The sequence below is a fragment of the Diplotaxodon limnothrissa genome, linkage group LG15 (genome assembly GCF_057381915.1).
Source record: "Diplotaxodon limnothrissa isolate DT_005_m linkage group LG15, D_limnothrissa_male_GT1.1, whole genome shotgun sequence".
Taxonomy (NCBI): Eukaryota; Metazoa; Chordata; class Actinopteri; order Cichliformes; family Cichlidae; genus Diplotaxodon; species Diplotaxodon limnothrissa.
Window position 1 is genome coordinate 30836065 of NC_140610.1, and position 27495 is coordinate 30863559.

At 43.0% G+C, this 27495-nt stretch overlaps 1 protein-coding gene across 1 annotated transcript in view; it reads left to right on the top strand.

The window, feature by feature from the left end:
- The window catches only part of cnih3 (cornichon family AMPA receptor auxiliary protein 3), a 115101-nt gene that overhangs the window by 80335 nt on the left and 7271 nt on the right, over positions 1-27495 (top strand). Inside the window, exon 4 of the mRNA XM_085372695.1 lies at positions 26851-26963. Within this exon, the coding sequence (XP_085228821.1) occupies positions 26851-26963 (113 nt within the window). The remainder of the gene's footprint in view (positions 1-26850; positions 26964-27495) is intronic.

Below are 27495 nucleotides of genomic sequence, written 5' to 3' on the forward strand. Positions count from 1 at the left end.
TGAACAAGCCCTAAAAACAGTCCGTGATCACTGTCGGCCTCCCTCGGTTTTTATTACCGCTATTCATTTTAAAGCTCAGTTTTTAAAACCTTACGATGTAACTACAGCCCAGCAGCAGTATATTAATGACTAACCTCATATTGTGGCTGTATTATCTCAGTTGTTCTCCTGACTGAAGTTTGGTCTGTTTACAGCATCCTGCCATGCAATTGCATTTGTCCTTAACCTCACGTTAACTTTTATCAAGTGGAAAAAAGTTAGCGTGCATCCTCCAGCTTCACTGTATTTATTTTATGCTAACCATAGCTGTGTAGCTAGCCACCACGTAGCACATCATTATATACCAGCTAGTCCAACTTCAGTAACCCTACAAACGTCACTGCTGTTTAGTTTTCTGTCTTCATTTATGTCTGAAGTGATACTAGAGCTGTATGTTTAAAATTTTTCAGAAATCCCTCAGTCAGAACATGGTATATTATGTTTAGATGGAAACTAGCAAGCTAACTCCCTGTTAACTTCTAACTCCGTTAAACTTCATAAATTGTGTTTTCATGGATGCCTGGACGTTAAACTTAGACAGTTTGTAACTCAGTGATGCCGCAGTGTTCGTTTGACTTTGGGACCTGAAGTGGAGTTTGGACCCAGAAATGGTTAATGATATCAGAATTAAAGACCAGATAGTGTTGCAGTTACATCTGTCTTTATCATGTTTTCAATTCCTACTCATTTTGTTAATTTCAGAAGTTTGATTTCTCTTTGTATATTATTTGTTTTGTTTTTGTTTTTTTGTTTTCTGTATTTACACTTTTCTGGTTCACCTTTATATGCATTTAATTAAATCCCTACCAGCTGTTTAATATCAGCCAAATTGTCCTCTTGTGTTTATCTGTTATTACTGTTGTACTGTTTTCTGTCTGAAACCATTGACTCGGGTCTCTAAGTTTTCCTTCTTTCATTCTGCTGCTACAGTTTTATCTAATTTCATCATTAAATAGCCTGGCATAGCTTTTTTGGCCTAACTGACACAATAGCCACTTATTTTTTCACATACACTAGGGGATGCTAAAGTAAGAAGCTCGAAATATGACATGTAAAAGCTTTCATTTAAATAACCTGCTGGCTTTTAGCAGGCATTTCACATCTTAAGTTTAATTTACCAAATACAACTGCTAACTAGACCAGATAAAGGTTAGTGATAGTACATCCCCACCTAACAGGAGCGTTCTGAATATGGCTTTAATAATCTGAAATCTGTTTGAGAAGCTAAAATGATCCATGCAGGTCTCTGCTACATGGCATCTCACAGGGATATGAATCATTTAAAGTTAGTAAAAATATACACATTTATTTGCCAAACTTAATTACAGTTCCTTTCTCTTTTTTTTTCTTTTTCCTTTTTGCCTGTCCCGTTTGGCTCTTTTGCCATCAGAATTGTTGTCTAAAGGCAAAGAAAGATGCCCAACGGATTTACTTTACCAAATTGACCATCCCAGCCTTGCCGTAATGGTCCATTTGATTCACCTTTTATTGTTTATTTTATTTTCACTTACTGAATACGGGACAGACTTGACTGGGGGAAAGAAGGGGAGAAAGAAAGAGGGAAAGAGAAACAGCTGAGAAGAGGGACGGGGGAGAAGGGCAAAAAAACAAAAACCAACAGAATGAGCAGAAAAAAAAAGAAAAAAATGCATATATCAATCACCTGGATCACCTGCTGAGAAAGAAAAAAGAAAACAAGCAGAAGAGAACAAGAGTAATAGAATAAACAACATCACAATGATATATGGGAATATGACAGTAAATACTAAATATTAAACATTATTGTGCAGCACATAAGATCAACAGAACACAGTGTGCTTTGAGGTAGGAGCCAAAAAGGGTGTAGTTTGTGGGTGTGATCACCCGTGTGTACACCTGTGAGCATGGACGCGGTTGTTTTTTTGTTTTTTTTTAAAGGTTCCTTCATGTAATGATCTGCTAGAGGGTGTGGGGGGGCCACAGCCCCGTCCTCCAGGGCATGAAGCAGGTATGGAGGAGATCAAAACTCCAGACATCCAGAGGCCCCCAGAACACAAGAGACCAAGGAAGACCAACAGAGGGGCAGCCGCGCCACTGTCCCAGAAAGAGCTGAGAAGAGTCTCAGATGAGGGCTCACTCAGCAGCCGCGGAGCAGAAGCCAGGGGGAGTTGCAGTGACGCGCCCGTGAGCTCCGCCGGCAGCCAGCCGTGCCTGAGTGACCGAGCCCCAGGCTGAGAGGCCGGGGGCACCCCACCTCCGAAGTGGCCAGAGCGAGCCCCAGGCTCCAGGCCCCGATAAGCGGCCGCCAAGGAGTGAGCCGGTGTGTACCTGGACGCCCATCCCCGGACACAAAGAACCACCAATGCACCGATGTCTGAGGGAGTCCGCCACTGGCAGGGGAAGTGGTGGTAGGGGGAGATAGGCCTCCAAACCTTGGAGGGCCTAAGATGTCCCCAGAGAGGTGGCGCCTGACACCCAACCTGACATATAGACACAGACATACAGGCACACACAGATACAAACATCCATTCCCACCCTCATGCTCTCATATGCACTTACTCCACACTCAACCAACGTGGAGACAGACATAAAGAGACGCTGTACACACGATCACACTCCCCAAGCGTACTCTACAAACCGGGTCTAGGTACCCTTGCCCCTGGAGGGGGGAACTGCACCCAGACCCAGGTGGTGTTACCCTTTTCCCTGCGGTGGGGGGAGGCAGACCGCCCCGACTCCGCAGCAGCAGGGAGGCCCCATACTCCAGACCGCAGTCGGACGGCCAACTCCTCCTCCTAGCCCCCCCACTCCAGCAGGTTGCAGAGAATGGGGGTGAGAGAAGACTCCAAACCTCCCTCCACCTGCTCATTGTAGTGTTGATGCATGTGTGTTCTAAGGTGCATTTAAAACCCAGGAGGGCATGGAGCTACCTGCCAGAGAGCAGCAGGTAAGCGCATGGTCCCTCCTGCTAGCCCTCAATGTCTACGTGTATTTAAAATTGAAAGGTGGGCAAGGACGCCAGGGGTGGGGTGTACACCCTGATGGTACTTTGGATTCCGTGTATCGTGCCCACCCCCAAGATCCTATATGTATGTGTAATGAGAGTGTGAGTAATGTGAATGTCTAACTTGTGGGATAAAATTGAGGCAGAGGCAGCCAGAAGGGGAAAGAGGGGGGGAGGGGGGGTAGCCTCCTCTGCACCCTGGTGACATACCCCTACTCCAAGGTCCTGCATGTGTGGGTGGTTGTGGTGGAGCGGGAAGAGGGAGGCAGCTGGAGATGGGGAGGGAAGGAAGGGATGGGCAAGTGACCCCTCCCTGGGGCCAGCTCCCCCGCTGACCCCAGTAGGCACCCCCATACTCCGCGACCCGCCAGGAAAAGGGGGCCCAGGCCCATCCAGACCGGGGCCCAGTGCAGCAGCGCCTCCCGGCCCCACAGAGCCCGGGACAGTCCACCCAACCCCACCACAGAGAAAACTGCACCCACCCCACCATCCACTCATCTTCCAGACTACATAAGACAATAAACACCCAGGCTGAGATCTTCCTCCACCTCTCCTGTATCTCCCCCTCCTGCAGAGAGAGCTCCTGAGGAGAGGAAAGCTCCTGCAAGATGTGACAATCTTCCCCACCAGTTGAAGAGCCCCCCAGGTGGCTCGATGCACCGGCGGCACCCTGCTCCAGGGCTGGGCCCCCATGCACCCACCCGCCCACAACCCCGGCAACACACCAACCAGGACCCAAGCCCCCGAGGCCCGGCCCGGGCCCCAGCCCAGAGACGGAGCGCCCCCAGAACCTCACGCCCATCCCGGACCCACCCAGGGGCAGCCAGGCTACCAGGTCAGTAACCCACGTCCGTCAGCACATACCCTCCCCTAGCCCCGCTGCACACAGCCGCGAGGAAACAGTCACCTGAGAGCCAACAGAGCCCCCAACCGGACATGACCGCTACCCCGGGTTGAGCCCCCCAAGGAAGATGCCTCCGGGGAACCCCCCGACGCCCTAAGCCTGTCCCTACCCCCACACCAATCACAACAGTGAAGGCGGGACCAAACTATGACCCCCCCACCCCCACTAGGTGATGGAGCTGATCAAAGGAGCCCAGAGCAATTGATCTGATGTGGTGGCAGAGGCTGTATCAAGACTAATGTAATCGAATAGATAATTTCTATATTGGTTAGAATTAAGATTGTTTTTATTTTTCCAGTTCATGAGGACTGTTTTCTTGGCTATGCATAGGGCAGTGAAAACCATATGGGCGATATTCTTTTCTGAAGTGACATTATCTAAGCTGCCCAACAAACACACTAAGGGGGAAGTTGGAATGTTACATTTCAGACACTTCGATAAGTCTTCACATATCTCGCGCCAAAACTTCTGAACTGGTGGACAGAACCAAAGAGCGTGGATATAATTGTCCGGTGAATTGGTTTGGCAGTGTGAGCAGTTGTTGGTAGACGTAAAGCCCATCTTGAACATCCGATGACCTGTATAGTGCACTCTATGTAATATTTTGTATTGAATTAATTGAAGACTGGGATTTCTAATTAGATGAAAGGTTTTTAAGCAAATCTGAGACCAGAAGTTTAGGTCTAAGTTAACTGATAAATCCGCTTCCCATTTTGCAATAGGAAGTGATATTGATTCATCTGTTTTAGAAAGCATTCTGTATATTTTGGATAGTAATTTGGGGGTTTTAAGAGTAAGAAATTGAACCACACTTGGTGGTGTTTGTAGTTCAACTTGACCCGGTTTAAATTTCTTTTTTACTATGGATTTAATTTGTTGATATTCTAAAAATCTTTTCTTGTTGATCCCATATTGTGTAACTAGTCCGTCAAATGAAATAAATTCTGTTCCTTCTAGTATATGTTCTAAATATTTGATTCCTTTACCACTCCAATCTGAAAAGTTTATCATATTATTGTTTTGTAATATGTCAGGGTTGTTCCAGATAGGTGTACGTTTGCATGGGATTAATGAAGACGCCGTCAATTTTAGAAACTCCCACCATGCTGTCAGAGAAGAGCTGATGTTGATGCTTTTAAAGCATTCATGTCGTTGGATGTTTGAGCTGATAAATGGTAGGTCTGAGATCTCTAGATTATTGCAAAGTGCTTGTTCTACATCTAGCCAAGGTTCATCTAAGAGGGTATGTTTTAGCCATCCTGAGATAAACTGAAGCCTGTTGGCTAAGAAGTAGTGCTGAAAGTTAGGCAGTTCTAGTCCTCCTTTATCCTTGGTCTTTTGTAGTGTTTTTAAGCTTATACGTGGGGGTTTATTTTTCCAAAGGAATTTGGACATACATGAATCTAGAGATCTGAACCAATCTTGTGGCGGTTTAGTTGGGATCATTGAGAATAAATAATTTATTTTTGGTAAGACCATCATTTTTATAGCGGCAACCCTTCCCATGAGTGATATGGGTAGACATTTCCATCTAGCCAGATCATCTTCTACCTTCTCTAAAAGTGGGATATGGTTTAATTTAGTTAGATCTGCAAGCTTGGGAGAAACATTAATACCTAAATATTTTATATTTCCCGATTGCAGTGGTGTAGAAGAGGAATTATGGAGGGAGCAATTAATCGGTAGAACTGTAGATTTTGACCAGTTAATTGAGTAATCTGATATTCTTGCAAAAGAGTTTATCAATTCAATCACCCCAGAGATATTGGTTTGTGAATTTTGGAGAAAGAGTAACACATTATCCGCATAAAGGCTGATTTTATGTTCCACGTTCTTGCATTTTATGCCCTTAATTACTGAATTCTGTCTAATTGCTGCTGCTGCTAGTGGTTCAATAAAAATTGCAAACAGTGAAGGGGAGAGTGGGCATCCCTGCCTGGTGCCCCTCAAGAGACAGAAGCTGGAGGATGTCTGGTCATTTGTTCTAACACAAGCTGTTGGGGAATTATATAATATTTTTAACTAGTTTATGAAAGAGGATCCAAAACCAAATTTGTGTAAAGTTGCAAATAGAAATTTCCAGTTAACTCTGTCAAATGCTTTTTCTGCGTCTAAAGAGAATATTGTAGTTTCTAGGTTTTTACTGTATGAGTAGTCTATCAAATTAAGTAATCTACGTGTATTTGTTGATGAGTGCCTACCTTTTATGAAACCAGTTTGGTCAGGATGAATTAAGAGGGGGGTTATTTTCTCCAGTCTCTTTGAGAGAGCTTTGCAGATTATTTTAAGGTCTACGTTTATAAGGGATATTGGACGATAGCTTGAGGGATATACAGGGTCTTTGCCTGGTTTTAGCAGGAGATTAATGTTTGCAGAATTCATATTTGATGGAAGTCTGCCCTTTTCTTTAATTTCCACCAACGTTCTGTAGAAAACTGGTGCTAGAATCGACCAGAATTCTTTGTAGAATTCTGCAGGAAAGCCATCTGGACCTGGAGCCTTATTATTGGGCATACTTATCAGGGCTTCCTGGAATTCACTTGGTGTCAGTGGTGAATCCAGTGCCATTGCTTGAGTATCCAATAATTTTGGAAGAGTTATGTTGTCCAAAAACTGATCAATTTCTTTTTTAGATGGGTTTATTTGTGGTGAATACAACGTTTTATAGAAATCCCTGAAAATGTTGTTTATTTGTATCGGATCATATATTGTGTTCCCAGATGAATCTTGAACAGCACATATAGTTGTTTTTTCTTTATTTATTTTTAGCTGGTTTGCTAGAAGTTGACCGGATTTATTACTATGTTCATAATTTTGTAGGCGTAGTCTTTGTACTAAGAATTTTGTTTTTTTATCAATTATCTCATTTAATTCTAGTTTTGTTTTGCGTATTTTGTTCAATGTTTCCTGATCTTGGTGGGACGCATAGGCTTCTTCTAGTGATTTGATGTTTTTTTCTAATTCCTGAATATTTTTGTTTTCTTTTTTCTTTTTATGTGATGAGAAATAAATTATTTTACCTCTCATCACAGCTTTCCCTGCTTCCCATAGAACAGAAGCTGATGTTTCGGGAGTGTCATTATAGTCCAAATATGAAGTCCACTCTTTTTTTAAAATATTTAATAAAGTCTTCATCTTTAAGTAGTGATATATTAAATCTCCAGTTTTTTCTTGGCGTAGTATTATTCTTGTGCATTAGTGTTAAAGATACAGGACCATGATCGCTGACAGCTATAGGGTGAATCTCAGTGTCTGAAATGTCGTTCAGCAGTGAGCTGCTGACCAAAAAATTATCCAGACGAGAGTAGGAGTGATGGACATTTGAGAAAAAAGTATATTCCTTACTGGTGGGGTGAAGGGAGCGCCATGCATCGCAAAGACCAAAGTCGCTCATATACTGTTTGATTATATTTGTGGACTGCCAATTACGCTGAGTTCCCGCTGTATTGAGCCTATCCATGTCTTCATTTAGTCCAATGTTGAGGTCGCCTCCAAGAACAAGTGTGCCATCTAAGTGTTCAGAGAGTGCACTGAAAAAACCGTGAAAGAATGAGGGATCATCAACATTTGGACCATATACACTTGCAATACATAGCTTTTTATCAAGTATAGATAGTTTAATGATTAAGAATCTGCCCTCTGGATCTATAACTGTATCGAGTACTGTGAAATTAATATTTTTATGTATTAAAATTGCTACTCCCCTTTGTCTAGAATTATAACAAGCTGAGAACACATTAGGAAACTCAGGTGTTTTAAGTTCATTCGAACCTCTAAGAGGTCTGTGGGTCTCTTGTAAAAGGACAACATCTGCCTGTAGTTTTTTGAGTTGGTTAAATATTTTTAACCTCTTTACTCTGGAGCCAGCTCCATTTATATTCCATGTAATGAACCTCAGTGTACCCATAGATGTTTGTGTATAACTAGGGATGTATGCTGTGTGCGTCACTTAGACAGGTGGAGAGAATACGTCACTTGTTCATAAATAAAGAGAAGGAGAGAGAGAAAAAATGTGTGGCGAGATGCTCCCTGAGTCTGACTTTGTGTATGCATAGTTACTAATATGAGTAGGCTTGGCTTAAGTGTGTGTATCCTAAACGACTGTGTGCGCTGTCTGACTGAAGTAAATGTGCTGCCGTTGTGCTTCACGGAGACATGGCTGTCCCCCACCGTGCCGGACCAGGCCGTAACTCCGTCGGATTCATTCTTTGTGCTCCGCGCGGACAGAACGGCAGAGTCAAACAAAACCAAAGGTGGGGGAGTGTGTTTCATGGTAAACAGAAAGTGGTGTGATGCCAGGAGCATTTCTACTCTCTCCAGCGGCTGCTCGCCACATCTGGAGTTCCTGAGCATTAAGTGCCGCCCTTTCTATCTGCCCCGTGAGTTCACCTCGGTCATCGCCACGGCGGCCTACATCCCACCCCAAGCGGACACAGGTATGGCTTTGTCCGAATTACATGATGTGCTGAGCTCGCTTCAAAACAAGGACCCGGGCGCAGCCCTCATTGTAGCAGGAGACTTTAACAAAGCGAACCTCAGACAAGTCATGCCAAACTTTTACCAGCATGTCTCGTGTCCAACGAGAGGGGATCGAATTTTGGATCACTGCTACACGCCATACCAGCAGGGCTACAAAGCTGTCTCACACCCGGCTTTTGGGAAGTCTGACCACAACGCCATCTTCCTCATCCCCCGGTATAAACAAAGCATACGGAGGGAAGAAGTAACCACGAGGGAGGTAAAACGGTGGACTGCCCAATCAGAAGCTACGCTACAGGACGCACTCAACGACGTCGACTGGGACATGTTCAGAGCATGCGCAGTTGACATCAACGAGTTTACGGAAGTAGCAGTATGCTTCGTCAATATGCTAGCGGAGGAGATTATCCCCACTGCGAGAGTCACCACATTCCCAAACCAGAAACCGTGGATGGACAGATCGATCCGCACTGCAGTAAACGCCAGGACCGCCTCCTACAACGCGGGTCTCGCCACTGGCGATATGAGCGCCTACAAAGCGGCCTCATACGGCGTGCGGCCCGCGGTGAGAGATGCCAAACGCCGGTACCGGGAACGTGTGGAGTCCCACTTCCACCAGGGCGACACACGGAGTATGTGGCACGGACTACGCACCATTACGGACTACAAAGCCAGGGACACTGCGCTGATCAACGGTGACTCTGCATTCACCAACGAGCTGAATCAGTTCTACGCCCGTTTCGAGGTTAGCCAGGCGGCTAATGCTATCTACCGCCTGACTACCGAGGACAGTGACGTCATCAGCGAGAGACCGGTGACCAGCATCGCGGAGCATGACGTCCGAGCGGCACTGAGGAGAGTGAACACAAGGAAAGCGGCGGGGCCAGACGGCATCACCGGCCGTCTGCTGCGCTGCTGTGCTGACCAGCTAGCAGGTGTGTTCACTTACATATTCAACGAGTCCCTGGCGAAGTCTGTGGTCCCCACATGCTTCAAAAGATCCACCATCATCCCTGTGCCCAAGAACAGCATACCCTCATCCCTGAACGATTACCGGCCAGTTGCACTGACCTCGGTAGTAATGAAGGTGTTTGAGAGGCTGCTGAAGAACATCATCTCCTCCTCCATCCCAGACACCACAGATCCGCTGCAGTTTTCCTACAGATCCAACAGATCCACAGAGGATGCCATCGCCCACGTCCTACACACCACTCTCAGCCATGTGGACAAGAAACAGGGTAACTATGTGCGAATGCTGTTTGTTGATTACAGTTCAGCGTTTAACACAATAGTGCCCTGCAGACTGTTCACAAAGCTGAGGGATCTGGGACTTAACAGCTGTCTGTGTGCATGGGTGTTGGACTTCCTCACTGGCAGAACTCAGGTGGTGAGGGTGGGCAGGTGCTTCTCCAACAGCATCACCATCAACACAGGAGCACCTCAGGGATGTGTCCTCTCGCCACTGCTCTACTCCCTCTACACTTCAGACTGTGTGGCCACCCATGGCTCCAACACCATTGTGAAGTTTGCTGACGACACAGTGGTGTTGGGTGCCATCTCCAACAACGATGAGACGGCCTACATGGATGAAGTGAAGAATCTGGCATCGTGGTGCCAGGACAACCACCTCCAGCTGAACGTCAGCAAGACCAAGGAGCTGGTGGTGGACTTCAGAAGGGGTCAGCACAGAGACTACAAGCCCATTATCATCAATGGAGCTCCACCAGAGAGGGTGCAGTCCTTCAAGTATCTTGGTGTCCACATCTCCTCAGACCTGACATGGGCTGCCCACATTCAGGTCCAGACCAAAAAGGCTAGGCAGCGCCTGTATCACCTACGACAACTGAGGAAGTTCAGGGTCTCTCCAAAGATCCTCAGGATTTTCTATACAGGCGCTGTGGAGAGCATCCTCAAACAGAACATGACATCGTGGTTTGGGAACAGCTGTGTGAAGGACCAAAAAGCTCTCCAGAGAGTGATCCGTACAGCAGAACGCTGCTGCAGGATTGCTCTCCCCCCGCTTCAGGACACCTACACCAGGAGATGCCGGACTAGAGCAGCGCAGATACTGAAGGACCCGTCCCATCCTGGCAACAAACTGTTCCAACTTCTGCAATCTGCTAGAAGGTTCCACATCTTCCGGGCAAGGACAGAGAGACTCAAGAGGAGCTTCTATCCCCAAGCCATCCGTGCCCTAAACACACACACCCGCCCTCTCACATCATCTATAATTGACTGAGTCAGGACTCTTCCAGACACTAAACCAAGGCACAATGTACATTTCAATTCCTTTAATTTTAAATATGTTTATATTGTCTATCCTGTAAAATAGTCAGATGTCTATTCATATTAATGTACAGAATTCACCTGCTTGCTGCTACTACTGCACATTCACCCAATGTATATACTACATATATATATATATATAATTTTTTTCCTCTACACCCCCCCCCCCCAATTGTTTTGCACATGTCGAGGAGCGTGTCAGGCTACATTTCACTGTGTGTTATACTTGTATAACTATGCATGTGACAAATAAAGAACCTTAACCTTACCCTTAACCTTGAGCGCATGGTGCGTATGTGTCGAAATAAAGGATGTTTGTGGATGAGTGTCGAAGCAGGTGATCGAGGCAGTGAAAGGAATAAAGAAAGAAACCAAGGACAGGGGTGAGCAGCATAAAACCAAGAGGGGGAAAAGAGAGAAAAAAAAACGTGAAGAAAAAAAACAAAAACAAAACATAAACATTCCAATTAAATCACTGACGGAGAGTGACGGTGTTAATTCTGCTATGAAATCACACTTTAAGATGCGATTTGATACTGGTAAGTTAAACAGATGTTAATGCAAGTTAGTGTGAGTGGATAGGGAAATGGTGTAGCTGATTCTTATCTGGTGTGAGGTTAATACAGCCACGGAGTGATGTTGGGGTCTCGGTGGAGCTGTCCGTCCACGTACAGCCGGTCCACAGCGATGACAGCGCGGGAGACCTTCTGGATGAAGCCGCGTCGGATTGGGAAGAGGACCCTGCGTCGTTGGGGAACTGGTCGTTCACGCTGAAGTCCGTTCCTTTTAATACCCTGCCGCGGCTTTTCACATGTTGCTTTTGTTTGAAGTGGCCGAATTTGGCCACGATAGGACATGGTCTCCCGGCAGCGCCCGAATGGGGCCGAGGCGATGTACCCGATCGAAGACGATGTTCTTCACAGTGTCCTCCGGCAGCTTCAGGTGGGTTTTGATGAAGCTTTTTACCGTGGTCTCCGCGTCCTCTCCAGCGGCTTCTGGAATACCAGAAAATACAAGATTATCACGCATGCTACGAGCTTGTAGATCGATAACTGTTTCTTTTATTTTTTTATTTTCTCTATTGAGCTGGGTAACATTATCTGTGAGACATTTCACCGACTCCCTTAGCGTGGCATTTTCAGCAGCAAGCGTTTCCACCTGCTGCTGGCTGTACTCCAGGGATTCTCGCAAGCATTTAAATTCTCGGTGAAGAATCTCCACCAAGGACAGCCTTGCGTCGAAACTGGACAATCGCTTGTCGATTGACTCCAGTATGTCAGCAATATCTTTGCCGGCTGGCGATGTTGAGCCGGGGGAATCTGCTGGGCGTTGTCTTTTCGACGACGGCGTCTCAGGTTTGGCCGGGGAAGCTGCACACTGGGTCTTCTTCATCACGAGATCCTGAAAGCACTGATCAATATAATCTTGGAGAACCTCTAAACTCTCCTCGTTGTTCTCCAGGGTGTTGGAGATTATTTAGACAAATAGTGTTAGTTATAAGACAATTGATAAGTGTATTTGGTAATACTGAAGCTTAAATGAATTTGTTCAAATCTAAACTACCATTTGCTTTAATTTTCCGCCAAAATCTCCGGCGTCTGACGTCAGTTACAACATGAGTCGCTTACCTTGTCCGTCACTTCCGTCACCTCAGTATTCTTCTTCCTCCAAACACGACGAGTTGAGTTTATACCAAAAAATTCTACTTTGGTTTCATCTGACCACATGACATTCTCCCAATCCTCTGCTGTATCATCCATGTGCTCTCTGGCAAACTTCAGACGGGCCTGGACATGCACTGGCTTCAGCAGCGGAACACGTCTGGCACTGCGGGATTTGATTCCCTGCCGTTGTAGTGTGTTACTGATGGTGACCTTTGTTACTTTGGTCCCAGCTCTCTGCAGGTCATTCACCAGGTCCCCCCGTGTGGTTCTGGGATCTTTGCTCACCGTTCTCATGATCATTTTGACCCCACGGGATGAGATCTTGCGTGGAGCCCCAGATCGAGGGAGATTATCAGTGGTCTTGTATGTCTTCCATTTTCTGATGATTGCTCCCACAGTTGATTTTTTCACACCAAGCTGCTTGCCTATTGTAGATTCACTCTTCCCAGTCTGGTGCAAGTCTACAATACTTTTCCTGGTGTCCTTCGAAAGCTCTTTGGTCTTGGCCATGGCGGCGTTTGGAGTCTGACTGTTTGAGGCTGTGGACAGGTGTCTTTTATACAGATGATGAGTTCAAACAGGTGCCATTCATACAGGTAACGAGTGGGGGACAGAAAAGCTTCTTACAGAAGACGTTACAGGTCTGTGAGAGCCAGAGATTTTCCTTGTTTGAGGTGACCAAATGCTTATTTTCCACCCTAATTTACGAATAAATTTTTTACAAATCCTACCATGTGAATTCATCGATTTTTTTTTCACATTCTGTCTCTCACAGTTGAAGTGTACCTCTGGTGCAAATTACTGACCTCTGTCATCATTTTAGGTGGGGGAACTTGCACAATCGGTGGCTGACTAAATACTTTTTTGCCCCACTGTAATGCTGCTGAATGTAGCAGATTGAAGAAGGATAAGGCCATATGTTTCTCAGTTGGCAAGACAGCTGCTGTACATCTGTGGTTTTCATCTACAGTCAGCTTGCTCCATGCAGACAGGGCAGCAAGGAATCATGCCTGGATCATCAAGTTACAAGTTATTTAGACAACTTTGTTGGAAAACCAGGCTTTTAAGAATCAGAAAGCCTGATTCTTATGTCTTTAAGACAACCCAACCCATATATATATATATATATATATTAGGGGTGCAACGATACACAAAATTCACGGTTCGGTTCGATATTTTTTCGATACAAAAAAAATGTTCATGCCTTTTTAATTTGTCATTTATTAAAATTATAAATATACAGTATATTTTAACTCAAAAGTACAGTTTTTAAATTTAACCCTAACCCTTGTGCGTGTTTTTTATTTTGACAGCGAATGCGCACCTGCGGACCACTTATGTGCACCCCTGGTTATATAGCTCATCATATTGCAGCCACAAAAATTATTTTGTCCATGAAACCATAAAGCTGCACTTTCTTTTTGCCTTAAAGTCTGATTTGTCATAACTTCTCCATTTTGTGGTAAGCTTTTCTTTGGCTGTCACTTCTTCACCCTGACCTGTCTGATTTGGCTCAGCAGAACTAAAATATATATCCTGCTGCTTTTACACACACACTCACATAACGCTCAGCGATTCTCTGCCCGATCAACCTCTCACATGTTTAAGCTTGCTGCGGGAGATTTCACTTGTCATGTTTGCATAGTAAGCTAACGATTAATAAGACGATGTCAGAGGAATTGGTGCACAAATTATCATGACTCACCAATCAGTACTGTCGCTCTCTATACACAGTTCGCGCGATTGCAAAGTGAAAGCAAAAAAACAAGCGCAAATTCAAACGCAATTTCAATATGTCACATATTGACAGTGGCTCACCGATGCCAATGACATAATTACCCAGCTACATTTCCGAAAGAATGCAAAAGCATTGACATATATTTTTCCTTCCTACAATAGCCCTACGGGCAGGGCAGAGATAGATTTTGGTAGCCTGACTGGAAAAATCACTAACCCCAGGACGTCGGGCTAGCGATATTGCGAGCCCTGTATCTGATTGAGGAATCACTCATCTTTGGAAAAGAGAGTTTATTACAGAGAAATGTCTCTTTCCAAAATAAAACCTATACTATACGCTTCTTCTGGGCTATATTCTCAGCAGCATATTAAACATATCATGATAATTTGTATTATTATTATATTATTATATATTAGAGAGAGCAGGCCGATATGACCAAAAATATTTATCATGATATACGTTTGAAAATTTGTGATATAACTGACGATATATTGACACTAGACAAAATACTTTACATCTCCACAACTTTATTAGTGCAAAAAAAGCCCCGTCAATGTATTTTCACTTAAACAAGCAGCTGTTTTATATGTGCATTAAAGTTATATAAAAATTTAACAGTGCAAATGCAAATTCCTTGCTGACAGTTTAACCAAAAGGCATTTCCAGTGGAAATTGGCCGACATATCCTCAGCATAACCATGTATAATATCCACAAAACTTAAAAAGAGGTTATGCACACACAGTACAATAGGGGGCGACCGTGGAACAGGGGGTTGGGAAGCGCATCTCTAACCGGAAGGTCGCTTCGCTTCTGTCAGTCTGCCCCAGGGCAGCTGTGGCTACAACTGTAGCTTGCCTCCACCAGTGTGTGAATGCGAGAGTGAATGAATAGTGGCATTGTAAAGCACTTTGGGTGCCTTGAAAAGTGCTATATAAATCCAATCCATTTTTATTATTATTATTATTATTATTATTAATACGGTAATATTATGTTGAAGCACAGTATGTATCACTCCGCGAGGTTCCTGCCTACCATAGCCATAATCTATCAAGCGGTGGGGGTTCATAGCTTAGCAAAGTCGTACTAAAACATTTGACAGATTTTCAAGCACCGTGTACCACATAAAATCGTTTCGAGGTCAGTAAACACAACCAGAATTCCTTGATAAGGCACACGGGATTATATGGGACACTGTCAATTTTCAGAAAAATCAAAGGATTGATTTTAAGTGTGCCGTATTTTCCAAAAAACATGGTAATAACGACGGCCCGCTAGCATGCTCTACCAAAAATAGTGCTTTGTTGTGTATCTGACGGACGAAAGCTAAACCAGCTCCACACCACTGAAGTTGCAGCATTTTTACAAACCAGTTCTGGTTCATCCGTTTCATTCAACAATCCGCTTTCACCCTTCTCATTCTCCATCGCCGCCATGTGCGCATGTGCGTTTTACCCATATTCTATCACGATATTTCATTTTCTTATCTTTGCCCAACATTATACCGGTATTACCGTGAACGGTATGATATGGCCCAGCCCTATGTGTGTGTGTGTATATATATATATATATATATATATATATATATATATATATATATATATATATATATATATATACACAACACCCAGCACGCCCCTGCGGGCGGTTTATCCTTCAAGCTCGGGTCCTCTACCAGAGGCCTGGGAGCTTGAGGGTCCTACGCAGTATCTTAGCTGTTCCCAGGACTGCGCTCTTCTGGACAGAGATCTCCAATGTTATTCCCGGGATCTGCTGGAGCCACTCGCCTAGCTTGGGAGTCACCGCAGTGCTCCGATTACCACGGGGACCACCATTACCTTCACCCTCCACATCCTCTCGAGCCCTTGGTATTTCTCCAGCTTCTCGTGTTCCTTCTTCCTGATATTGCTGTCATTCGGAACCGCTACATCGATCACTACGGCCGTCTTCTTCTGTTTGTCTACCACCACTATGTTGGTTAGCCACCACCATTTTGTCCGTTTGTATCTGGAAGTCCCACAGGATCTTAGCTCGGTCATTCTCCACCACCCTTGGGGGCATCTCCCATTTTGACCTCGGGACTTCCAGGTTATACTCGGCACAGATGTTCCTGTACACTATGCCGGCCACTTGGTTAAGGCGTTCCATGTATGCCTTGCCTGCTAGCATCTTGCACCTTGCTGTTATGTGCTGGATTGTCTCTGGGGCATCTTTACACAGCCTGCACCTGGGGTCTTGCCTGGTGTGATAGACCCCAGCCTCTATGGATCTTGTACTCAGAGCTTGTTCTTGTGCTGCCATGATTAGTGCCTCTGTGCTGTCTTTCAGTCCAGCTTTGTCCAGCCACTGGTAGGATTTCTGGATATCAGCCACCTCCTCTATCTGCCGGTGGTACATACCGTGCAGGGGCCTGTCCTTCCATGATGGTTCCTCGTCTCCCTCCTCTTTCTTGGGTTTCTGCTGCCTGAGGTATTCACTGAGCACTCGGTCAGTTGGGGCCATCTTCCCAATGTATTCTTGGATGTTCGTTGTCTCATCCTGGACTGTGGTGCTGACACTCACCAGTCCCCGGCCCCCTTCTTTCCGCTTAGCGTACAGCCTCAGGGTGCTGGACTTGGGGTGAAACCCTCCATGCATGGTAAGGAGCTTTCTTGTCTTTATGTCAGTGGCTTCTATCTCCTCCTTTGGCCAGCCTATTACCCCAGCAGGGTACCTGATCACGGGCAGGGCGTACGTGTTGATGGCCCGGATCTTGTTCTTGCCATTCAGCTGACTCCTCAGGACTTGCCTGACCCTCTGCAGGTACTTGGTGGTTGCAGCTTTTCTAGCGGCCTCTTCATGGTTCCCATTCGCCTGCGGGATCCCCAGGTACTTGTAACTGTCCTCTATGTCTGCAATGTTGCCTTCTGGTAGTTCAATCCCCTCAGTTCTGACTACCTTCCCTCTCTTTGTTACCATCCGATTACACTTCTCCAGTCCGAACGACATTCCAATGTCATCGCTGTATAGCCTGGTAGTGTGGATCAGTGAATCGATGTCTCGTTCACTCTTGGCATACAGCTTGATGTCATCCATGTACAGGAGGTGGCTGACAACTGCTCTGTTCCGGAGTCGGTATCCGTAGCCAGTCTTGTTAATGATCTCACTGAGGGGGTTCAGGCCTATGCAGAACAGCAGTGGGGACAGAGCATATATATATATATATATATATATATATATATATATATATATAAATGTATGTGTGTGTGTGTGTGTGTGTGTGTGTGCGTGCCTTAATGAAAATATGAAAAGGACCCTTCACATTAAAACTTTGCTCTCACGTAGGCCAACCTTACATTGACTGGAAAATGAAGGAGCGTGTGTGTCTGTGTGTTTTCAGAATAATATATGCTTATTTTTTTCTATTTGCTTCTTGGATGGGCCGCCAACTTTACTATACTATACTATATGGTCATATTCCGAAAATGGCATCTGGATAATCCAACCCAGCTGAACATGGGTCTCTTTATCATAGTTCAGTGTTATGGAAGCAGTTTTATGCCACAATTGTGGTTTTATTACATATTGTGCAACAGTAGAGAGGGAGAACGAGAGCTTGCAGAGATGATTCGGCACTGTTCATGCAAGCTTTTTCGTACTGGTTTCATCATATGAATCCAGGAATGAATGCATCTGGACTGGAGAACATCTCTATGGATTGTATTGTGAGGAAAACAATAAAAGTGTAAATTTCTTCAATGAGGAGTCAGAAATGGCCCTGTTCTTACATAGCACTTTTCTACTCTACCTGAGCACTCAAAACACTTTACTCAACATGTCTCATTCACACAAGCGCTTTTTTAATGCTTTTTCTGTGTGAGTGCTTTACATCTAACAATCACACACTGATGGAAGCATGAGAGAGTAACTTGGGGTTATTATCCTGCCTTCATGCAAACTGGGGCAATCAGGGATTGAGCCATCAACCTTTATCATTAGTTATATATTATGCACTACCTCCAGAGCTACAGCCACCCCACTGTACAAGTGCCCCAAGTGGTCACAAATGAATAAGCTACTGTTAAGTAGAATTTGTACTATTTCACCATTCAAAAGTGTATACATAGTTATGTAGGTTTGTAGAGAAACTGATTACTGTGCCCTTGTTTTGGAAAGTACAGTATATGAGCTGTTGTAGTACAAATTGAGCTGTGTTTATTCAAAAATTTAATGTGTCCTACTAAAAATCCCAAATATGTCATGAATGACAAAAAGCAGCATAAAAGGTAGCTGGGGGAAGTAAATGGTTACCTTTGTGTTCTGCATTAAAATGAAATATCAAAAATATTTAATAATAAATATCACTAATTAAAAGAGTTTTGGTTAATTAAGAAATGGTTTTAGCCATTTCCCTTGTTTCAGTTTCCATAGCTGCATACTGTCTTCCGTGATCCCTTGGTGTAGACTGCCTGAGAGGCTGTTCACTGTTCCACTAAATCTGATAACCCTTTTGATATGATCATGGTTCTGTATCACTCCTTTCATTCTGTTTCTGAAGATGGAAGTGTAGCTCTTGGCTCCCCTAATCTCTGTCCCCATTAAACATTTTACTAATGAGTTTCTGCCTCTAATCTCTAGATTCAATGAACATTATGTATTTTGTAAATTATGGTGCCCATCAGTATTGAAGCTCTTTACCTCACAGTGGAAAGCATCTTGAAGCAACTGTTATTGTAATTTGATTGTGTAAAAAATAAACCTGTATTGGATTGGCTTTAAAGCATGCCCTTCTGGATGATAAAGTAGAGTGTGTTTTATTGTGCCATTATTGCATGCTATTCCATGCTCATGATGACTGACTTTAAAAAGCTAACATGGCAACAGCTAAATCTTTCTGCTTCAGTCTTTTTGCTAACAGATGGGTGTTGCTACGGTGGCTACATCCATCTTTTATATAAAGTCAAATATCAAAGAGTGAAACGGAGCAAAAACAATATAAGAATGTGATATGGTGAAAGTAACATCAGAGTCAGGAGCTGTTTTCAACCCACCTACCTAGATCAGATGGTTGAACTCAGTCACCGCATCAAATTCCAGTCAGTGAGTAAATCCCCGCATTGAAGTGCACTGTTCTGTGTGCTTTCAGACAGTCTGCTCAGCATAGTCAGGCGGGTGACAAACTAGGCGTCAGCATGACTGAGGTGATATGAAGAGTGGTGATACTTGCTCAGCTTCATCGTTTCCCTCTCGTTCTCATGTCTTTTATCCTCTGATTTATTTCCCTTATTAGCTGTGAGTATTGCTCTGTGACCTGGCATTCTTACCCTGCATCCCTCAGTGGGACTGCCTGAAAAGACAGATTTTCTAAAAGCTGTTGTGAGCGAGCACACTCCATGGCAGGTGGCCTCACTAATTGGACAAGGAGAGGTTGAGGGCGAGTTTGAGAGAGCCCTGACAGGCTCCACTTGGGTTCTGAAAGAAGCGTGGGCAGGAGTTTGCATTTACCACATTGGATGGCAAAATGCAGTAAGGCGTCTGGGAGCTATTTGCCTCGGCGTAGGGGTAATGAGAGGGAAATGGCGCCTGTAAGAAAATAGGCTGTTTTCCGGACAAAGTGACAGTGGATGGAAATACAATGGATGGAGACACAAGATGAATGTGTTTCTTACAAATGTCCACTCTAATATAATGACATCATGAGGTCTTGTTAAGGCCCTGGGCCACCACATTGTATCAGAGCAGTTTCAGCTTCTCTCCACCTTGTCATGGTTTCTCCAAGTTTCTTAAACCAGAGAAGAGCGGCTCGCCATTCTTCCCAAAGATATTTGGTAATTTGATGTGAACAGTGAACTCATAGGTGTTTTGATTCATTCTCATCAAAGCATTTACTGACAGTTGTACCCTGGGAATGGGTGCCATTTTAAGAGACCACTCCCAATCAGAATAGTAATGATTCATCACAGGATAAAGATCATTGATTAGTATTGATTTGCAGTAATACTTACTTCTAAGAGGACAAGTACAATACAGAAAATAATGCAGAAATAAACAGCTGGAGCGATGGCAAGAACTACCACTACCACCTTTGCTATAATACTCGTATCACAACCTACAACATAGTTTATCACCACGACTAAGTAGTGGTGTTCACTCAAGTGGTGTCTTTACGAAAAGTTGTTCATGTGCTGGAAAGTTAATAAATAAAATCCAATTGTTTCCCCTTTTTCAATTTAACATTAGCATTTGGTGGCCAGCGTGTTAACTTTTCCCTGATTTTTAGGTCCTCATTTTTAGGTCTGTTACTAATTAGCTGACATAAACTAATGTAAGTCTATTGGCCACAATCAACCAACTAACCCACTGATATAAGATGGCACTTGTTTTAAAAACTTTAAGCCCTTATATCCTAAATCCAGCTCCACAGACAGAGTTACATCACTGTTAGTTTTTGAGAGCAGGGCTCCATGATGTAACTTTGCCTTTATACATGTAGTGTTTCACGTCCACTTTAAGGCTACGTCAACACGTACCCGGGTATTTTTGAAAATGCAGATTTTTCTATGCGTTTGCACCTTTCGTCCACACGTAAACGGCGTTTTTGGTCACTGAAAACTGAGATTTTTAAAAACTCCGGCCAGGGTGGATATTTTTGAAAACTCAGTTTTTGCATTTACGTGTGGACGAGAAAAACGGAGAAAACGGAGAAAACGCAGCGTCAAAGGTGTGCACCTTTTTTGACGTCACACTGTGCGCCACGTTATTGTTTCGGTGAAATGAATTTCTACAATTCTGTTACTGTTAATTGTATTCTCTGCAGTGTTTAAATGCTTACATATACACACACAGTTACTGTCCCTCCACACGACTCGGTTCTGCTTCTATACCCCATCCTTGTTTACTATTTCCCACCGAGGCTTCTAGACTTCTGATTGGCCAACATTTCTACAGGTTAGGAATATATCACCACCTGTTGCTTTGGCATGTTCCTAGCAGCGTTTTCCTTCATTTCAGCGTTTACGTGTGGACGGGATTATTTTTTAAAACGAAAACGGAAAATCTCAGTTTTCAAAAATACCCGTGTACGTGTGGACGTAGCCTAAAGCTTTACAAAAAAACCCCGCTAACTGTGATTATTCCTATGATATTTTTCTATCATTCTTTTTTAATCCCTTGATTCTTTTACACAATCAATATAACACAAGGGTCGGCAACCCTGGGCATGCGTGCCACAGCCGGCACGCGTGCCCAGGGTTGCCGACTGGGTTAACTGATGGCATGCACGACACGCAGTGAATTAATCTGAGAAGGTGCATTAAAAAATAAATGACCGGGCCAGCGTTGCACATCGCAAATTAGCTCGCATAGACACATTAGTTATGCCGCTTCTTGATGACGATATCTTAGCTAACAACCCCAACTACCAGATTCAACTTGTAATTGGCTAAAAATAACATAGCCTACCGATGAGAGGGATGTTGCTAGCTGGCAGTTTTTTCAAGCGACGTTGAAATTTCTACATTCCGGCCTTCAAATGCTTCAGGAGCTGTCCGCTCAGCGCAGCATCAGCACCACGGAAATACACTGATACATCCGTAGACTCGAGACTGATCAAACCAGAAAGCTTTAATGAGCAGCTGGGTTTGTCTCACATTAACTGGCTGGACAAAGAGGACATCAAAATGCAGCTGATTGAACTGAAAAGCTCGACTCTGTGGGGGTCAAAGTTTACAGAACTACGAACACAGCTGGAATCCATAGCTGTGCGTGTTCATGGAACTTGCCTTTTCACCTGCTGGACATCACTACCTGACAAGTTTAACTGTCTTCAGAACATTGCAGAGGCCTTATTGACAGTACTTGGCTCTACATATCTGTGTGAGCAGATTTTCTCTCACATGAGTGTACTCAGGTAGCCGTCTGAATGCTGGACACTCGGAGACCTGTGTCTCTGAGTGGGAGACCAGAGATCACATTAACACGTGTATCCCTGTATTAACAAACATGCCATATTAGCCCAGTTTATTTTTCTTATCATTGTTGTGAGGAGACCATAAATAGCATTTGCATTTTCTGTTGTACAGTTAATTTGCTGTTATGAAGTTGCTATGGATAAAAAAGTGTCTTTTTTTGTTTCAGAATAGCTGATAACTATTCACTGATAGCTGCCAACATCTGCGAACAAATATAATTCTATAAAGCTGTTCTATATAGTGTGTAACTGTTAATATAGAGCGTTATTAAATGTATTGCTAATGCAATCATATGGCACATTGACTTCTGAGGAAATTTTAGATGGCACTCATCATCAGAAAGGTTGCCTACCCCTGATATAACACAATCTTTTTTCGTGGCAATTTAACCAGTTTTCTTGTGGTTCAGCAACCCTAATTTAACAGTCATTCAGTACTGACTGTTAGAAAATAAGACTGACACCTACAGAGAAAGCATGCTAAATCCTCTTTATGTATAGCTACATAGATAAATAGATAACTGTCGCTTTGATACTAGAAAAAATGTGATCAATCTGAGTTAATTTAGATCATCCTCATCCTATGTTTTTACAAGTATGTGAGGGATACTGGAGCTAAGGATAACTGAGAAATGAAAATCACACGGTTTATAATTATACATTCTGGGGGAGGTTTAGCTGAGTGGTAACTTCAAGGAGTGTAATTTCTGATGCAACTCTATAAAGCTGTTTTTAAACTTTCTAAATATGATGTAAATGCTGCAGCAAATTATGATGAATTCTTGACATACTAATTCAATCCAATGCAGTAGCTTTGCATATACATAGATATTCTATGTATGTATATGTATATATAGAAAACAAACTTCGAAACCAGTGGGTGGCATCATGATGGCTAAGCATTTTGAACCTTGACATTTTCTGTTAGGGTTTTTTGGCGCTAGAAGCAGCCTTATTAGTAACAGTGGGCGGATTTATCAGTGAACTCTAGGGAGCTTGACTAAGAAGCTTGCTAGTGCAATCATTCATAAACTGTACAGTTGCAGTGCACTGTCAACAAACACTTGCTAAATCTTTGCTTAATAGGAACTGTGCAAATACTACGATAGCATTCTCGCACACTGCAGCACAAATGTATTGGACAGGTTAGCAGCTCCAGTTAGTGGAAGGTGAGGCCTAGCAAACAGCTAGCAGCTACAGTTTCCTGTTTAAGGACACCTGTGAAACAAAGTGTCTACACACTGAACTCCAGTAATACAAGAAAAAAATCAATCAACATACAACATATAGTTGACATGAAAGGCAACACTTCCAATATCCAGGCTAAACAAGACTACAAACGTGCTTTTTTTATGCTGTAAACCAGGGGTCCCCAATCCCAGTCCACAAGGGCCGGTGTCCCTGCAGGTTTTAGATCTCACCCTGGGTCAACACGCCTGAATCACATGATTAGTTCATTACCAGGCCTCTGGAGAACTTCAAGAGGTCATTTAGCCATTTACATCAGCTGTGGTGGATCAAGCACACATCTAAAACCTGCAGGGACACCGGCCCTTGCGGACTGGGATTGGGGACCCCTGCTGTAAACATTTCGAAATGGGAATCCATGGTGACTGACTCACTATTGGTGACAACTTCAAGTGGCAATCAGAAGAAGTGCAATCCTTGGCAGCTCCACAATGGCTTCATGTTTCAGCCCTGGAGACGGATGCTTGGTTGGACATGTGTTACAGGGGTGTTGTTTCCTACCAATGGTAATGTCACATATTGCATCTTCAACTTGTGCCTGTTATATTTTAGTCACAGCAATAAACATGTTCGTGCATTTGTGTATCCATTAAGTGTCATAGTACAAATGTCATGAGTGCTCTCTGCTCGGTGTGGAGGAAGCTCTACAAAGTGTTCACATGGGGGTAAAATCTAGAGCCCCATGTGAAGACTGACAAACAATGGATCAGATGGTTGTAAGGGTGGCCCCTGGGCTCCACAGCTAGAGAAACAGATCTCCAGTCCCTGCCAGGCAGTCCCAGATGGGTTTTCAGTCAACACATACACAGACACACAGAGCTTCAGAAAGATATAGTTTGATACCCATTAGCATGTAATTTGATTGCATATGCTCCAACACACACATTTTTTTTATATGTGTATGTGAAGACATCCGATGGCTGATGAATAATGTGTTCTCAAGCGTACCCTAATGTTAACCATCACAACTCTATATCTGAACCCTAATTCTAAACAAAACTCAACCCTTGAGTGCATAGCGAACACAAAAATGGTGGCAATAGTCTTGATTTTTTTTTTTTTTCAATTCAATTCAGTTTTATTTAAACAGCACTGAATCACAACCTCAGTCGCCTCCAGGCACTTTATATTGTATGGTAGACCCTACAATAATATATATACAGAGAGTGAGCAAGCACTTCGGCGACACAGGGAAGGAAAAACTCCCTCTGTGATATGGGTCAGTGTGTAGTTCATAATCCTCACTGAGGCATACAAACAAACTCTTTCTGTATTGTGAACACATTCACTGAATTCAAATTAATCACAGCAGAGTTGCCAACACTTTATAATGGGTTTAATAATTATCGCTATTTGCATTTCTCGTTATTTTTCTGCATTTCCATTCTGAGCCATGAAATAAATTATAAATCTGTAACAGATTCATGTATGTGGTTGCAGTAATGGCAATCTCAGTAGTAAGCTCTATGCACTTATGATTGTGAAAAAGCAGAAGCTACCATCACAGCAGGAAGCTCTACAGAGTTGTCATTGCTTCCCTTTCTGACATTGGCCCAGAGGGGATTTCTGTCTCTGGTTGGAATTGAACCAACTACCTTTTATTTGTAATGCAAATGGGTAAACCACTATACTATGTGGTCACCAAGTTGGATGTGACAGCACACAATAAAAAAAATAGTAGTTTATTAGGATGACAAATTCCTAAACAGCTGTTCATACAAATATAGCTGACTCCTCAGCTGACCTTGACGAAGTAGTTTGTGATCAGACCATTTGATTTAACTCTTTTGTTTGTCTGAATGCCCATTTGTAAGAATGTAAACAGATGCTGCAGTGCCTGGTTGCTGTTTTTTTTTTCCAGCTGTAGACGTTAGAAGGTCAACTAAATGTGTGTTGTCACCTGAAACAATTTTTGTGCAGTTTTTTAAGAATGTCGCCACTTTAGCAGCCAACAGGGTGTTCTAGTAAGAAAAAGAAATTAAAAACAAACAGACCAAAGAAAAGACTTGTTCACACTATCATGGCTACTGGTTTCTAGTGGGATTCCCCCAGTAGAAAAATCTGAGTTTTATACTTAGTTGCCAACCTTCTCCAGAAAGAGAGCTCTTTCTTAAGTTTGATCCCAAACAAATCTTCCAGCATGTAGAACGCCCTCCTGATGTTACCTGTAGTTTTCCTCTTGTGGTCAAATTCCTGTTTGCCCAGATATTTACACATTTGTACGCACAAAAAAACATTTAAATACCTTTGAGAGTATTCAGAATTACACATAATATATTTTATACATTTGTTCGTCTGAGTTTACTCTTGTTTTACAATTTTGCGACCAGTGTCACACCATTAAACAAGGCCTTTAGGTACATTAAAATCCTTTTAAACATTGAGAGAACAGGAAAAAAGTTTTAAGTGCTTAGTTTTCCTGCGTGTCTTCTGCGCTGATGGATTGTGTTTATACTGTCATCTGTGCTGTCAACCAACATGAATTAAGGATTTGAACAAGAGGGCTGCTGTTCAGCTCAGTGTCACTCTTTGTATTTTAATACGTTGTTATCCCAGGTGGGAGCGGAGCGTGTGTGTGTCTGTGTTGTTGTCAATGTACAACATGAATGCTGCATTGGCATGTGCGTTGTGCATTGTGTGGAGCATCCCTTCCCAATGTGTGAACTCGAATCGATATATTTAGGTTTTGTCTTAGCAGCATATTTCTGGTCTCCTGCACTTAAAGAGCTATTCAATGGAAATGTGTTTCTCCTTTATTAGGAAACGTGTAGCAGTCTGAATAATGCATCCTGAACACTGCCTCTTTATGGCAGCGTACTGAGCAATGTTCAAGGCCAGGCGGTTTTGAATTCATCGCCCTGTATGCTGTTAAATATACATGAAAAGTGAAGTGGCTTTCTTTGTGAATTATATTTCGTAAAGTGGTAAAAAGCTGCCACTGATTTCAGTGGACAAAAATACTGGGTATTCAGGTGTTCACAGGGATTTGCATGACAAGCAATTTTAGCCATGCTGATTGCACGCCAACTCCTTTGGCAGGCAAATATATATCTGTTTAGTTTGACCTAAAGTAACTTAAGTAACTGAACCACAAAAAGCAAAGGATAAATAAAGATACTTTGACATGTTAATATTTAAAAGGAAATTTATATGTATTTCAATATTTAACAATTATGACAATAACAATAACAACGAAGCTCTGCCATCACTATGAAATAACCATTATGACGCAAAGCTCTCCGTATTATGAATTGGGGGAATTGCATATAAGCAGATTTTTAATGGGTAAATATATGTTGGGTTAGGGTTTAAATGCTAACAATGAAGTGTTTTCCTGCACTGTTGGGAATTAAAATGATAATGTGGCATCTGCTCACCAACTGCCATTGTGTTTAATTAAATATAGTTCTGGACTATCACTCAGTCCTTGTCTTAAAGCAAATGCCACTCACCCAATATCTGATAACAATGGTGCCAAATAATGCAACAAGGAGACATAAGCCTGCTGAAAAGGTCTTTAACTTTAGCAATCGATTTTTCTCCTATTTCTCTCTGTCCTGTAGCTGGTGCTGCCAGAGTACTCCATCCATGTGTTGTTCTGCATCATGTTCCTGTGTGCTCAGGAGTGGCTGACTGTGGGCCTCAACATTCCCCTGCTCTTCTACAACACGTGGAGGTAACTATCCAATCCATCGTCCCGTGTGTATCTGTGTGAATGTGTACACTTTGCCCTGATTTTTCAGATGGCATCTTATTGGCTAAGGTTGTTTTGACCCAAAGACATTTGCATTAAAAGATGAGGCTTATGATTCAGATATTTTATTTTATTTATAAGAAAATCTGTTAGCAAGAGACTCAAGCAATGAATTTTTCACCTAACATATACAATATACAGTATGTAGCCAGACATTAATGTTTTATTTCAGCACTATTTGAAGTGAATCCCTTATCCTGCTGTTATAAATACTTACTACTGCACAATATATGTATAAATCCTGAGATGGAAACAGTAACCAACAGATGTACTTTTTCTGTCATTTGAGCAAAATTTCTCTGTAAACTACTTATACCGAGCCTTTAAAGAGAACTAAATAAATGATAATTGTATTGCGCAATAGTGGCAATACAACATGAATAAAAATGCTACTTAATGCTATAAACCTCTTTTATGTTAATGCACAATTTTCAACCATTGCTTAAGAAGAAGT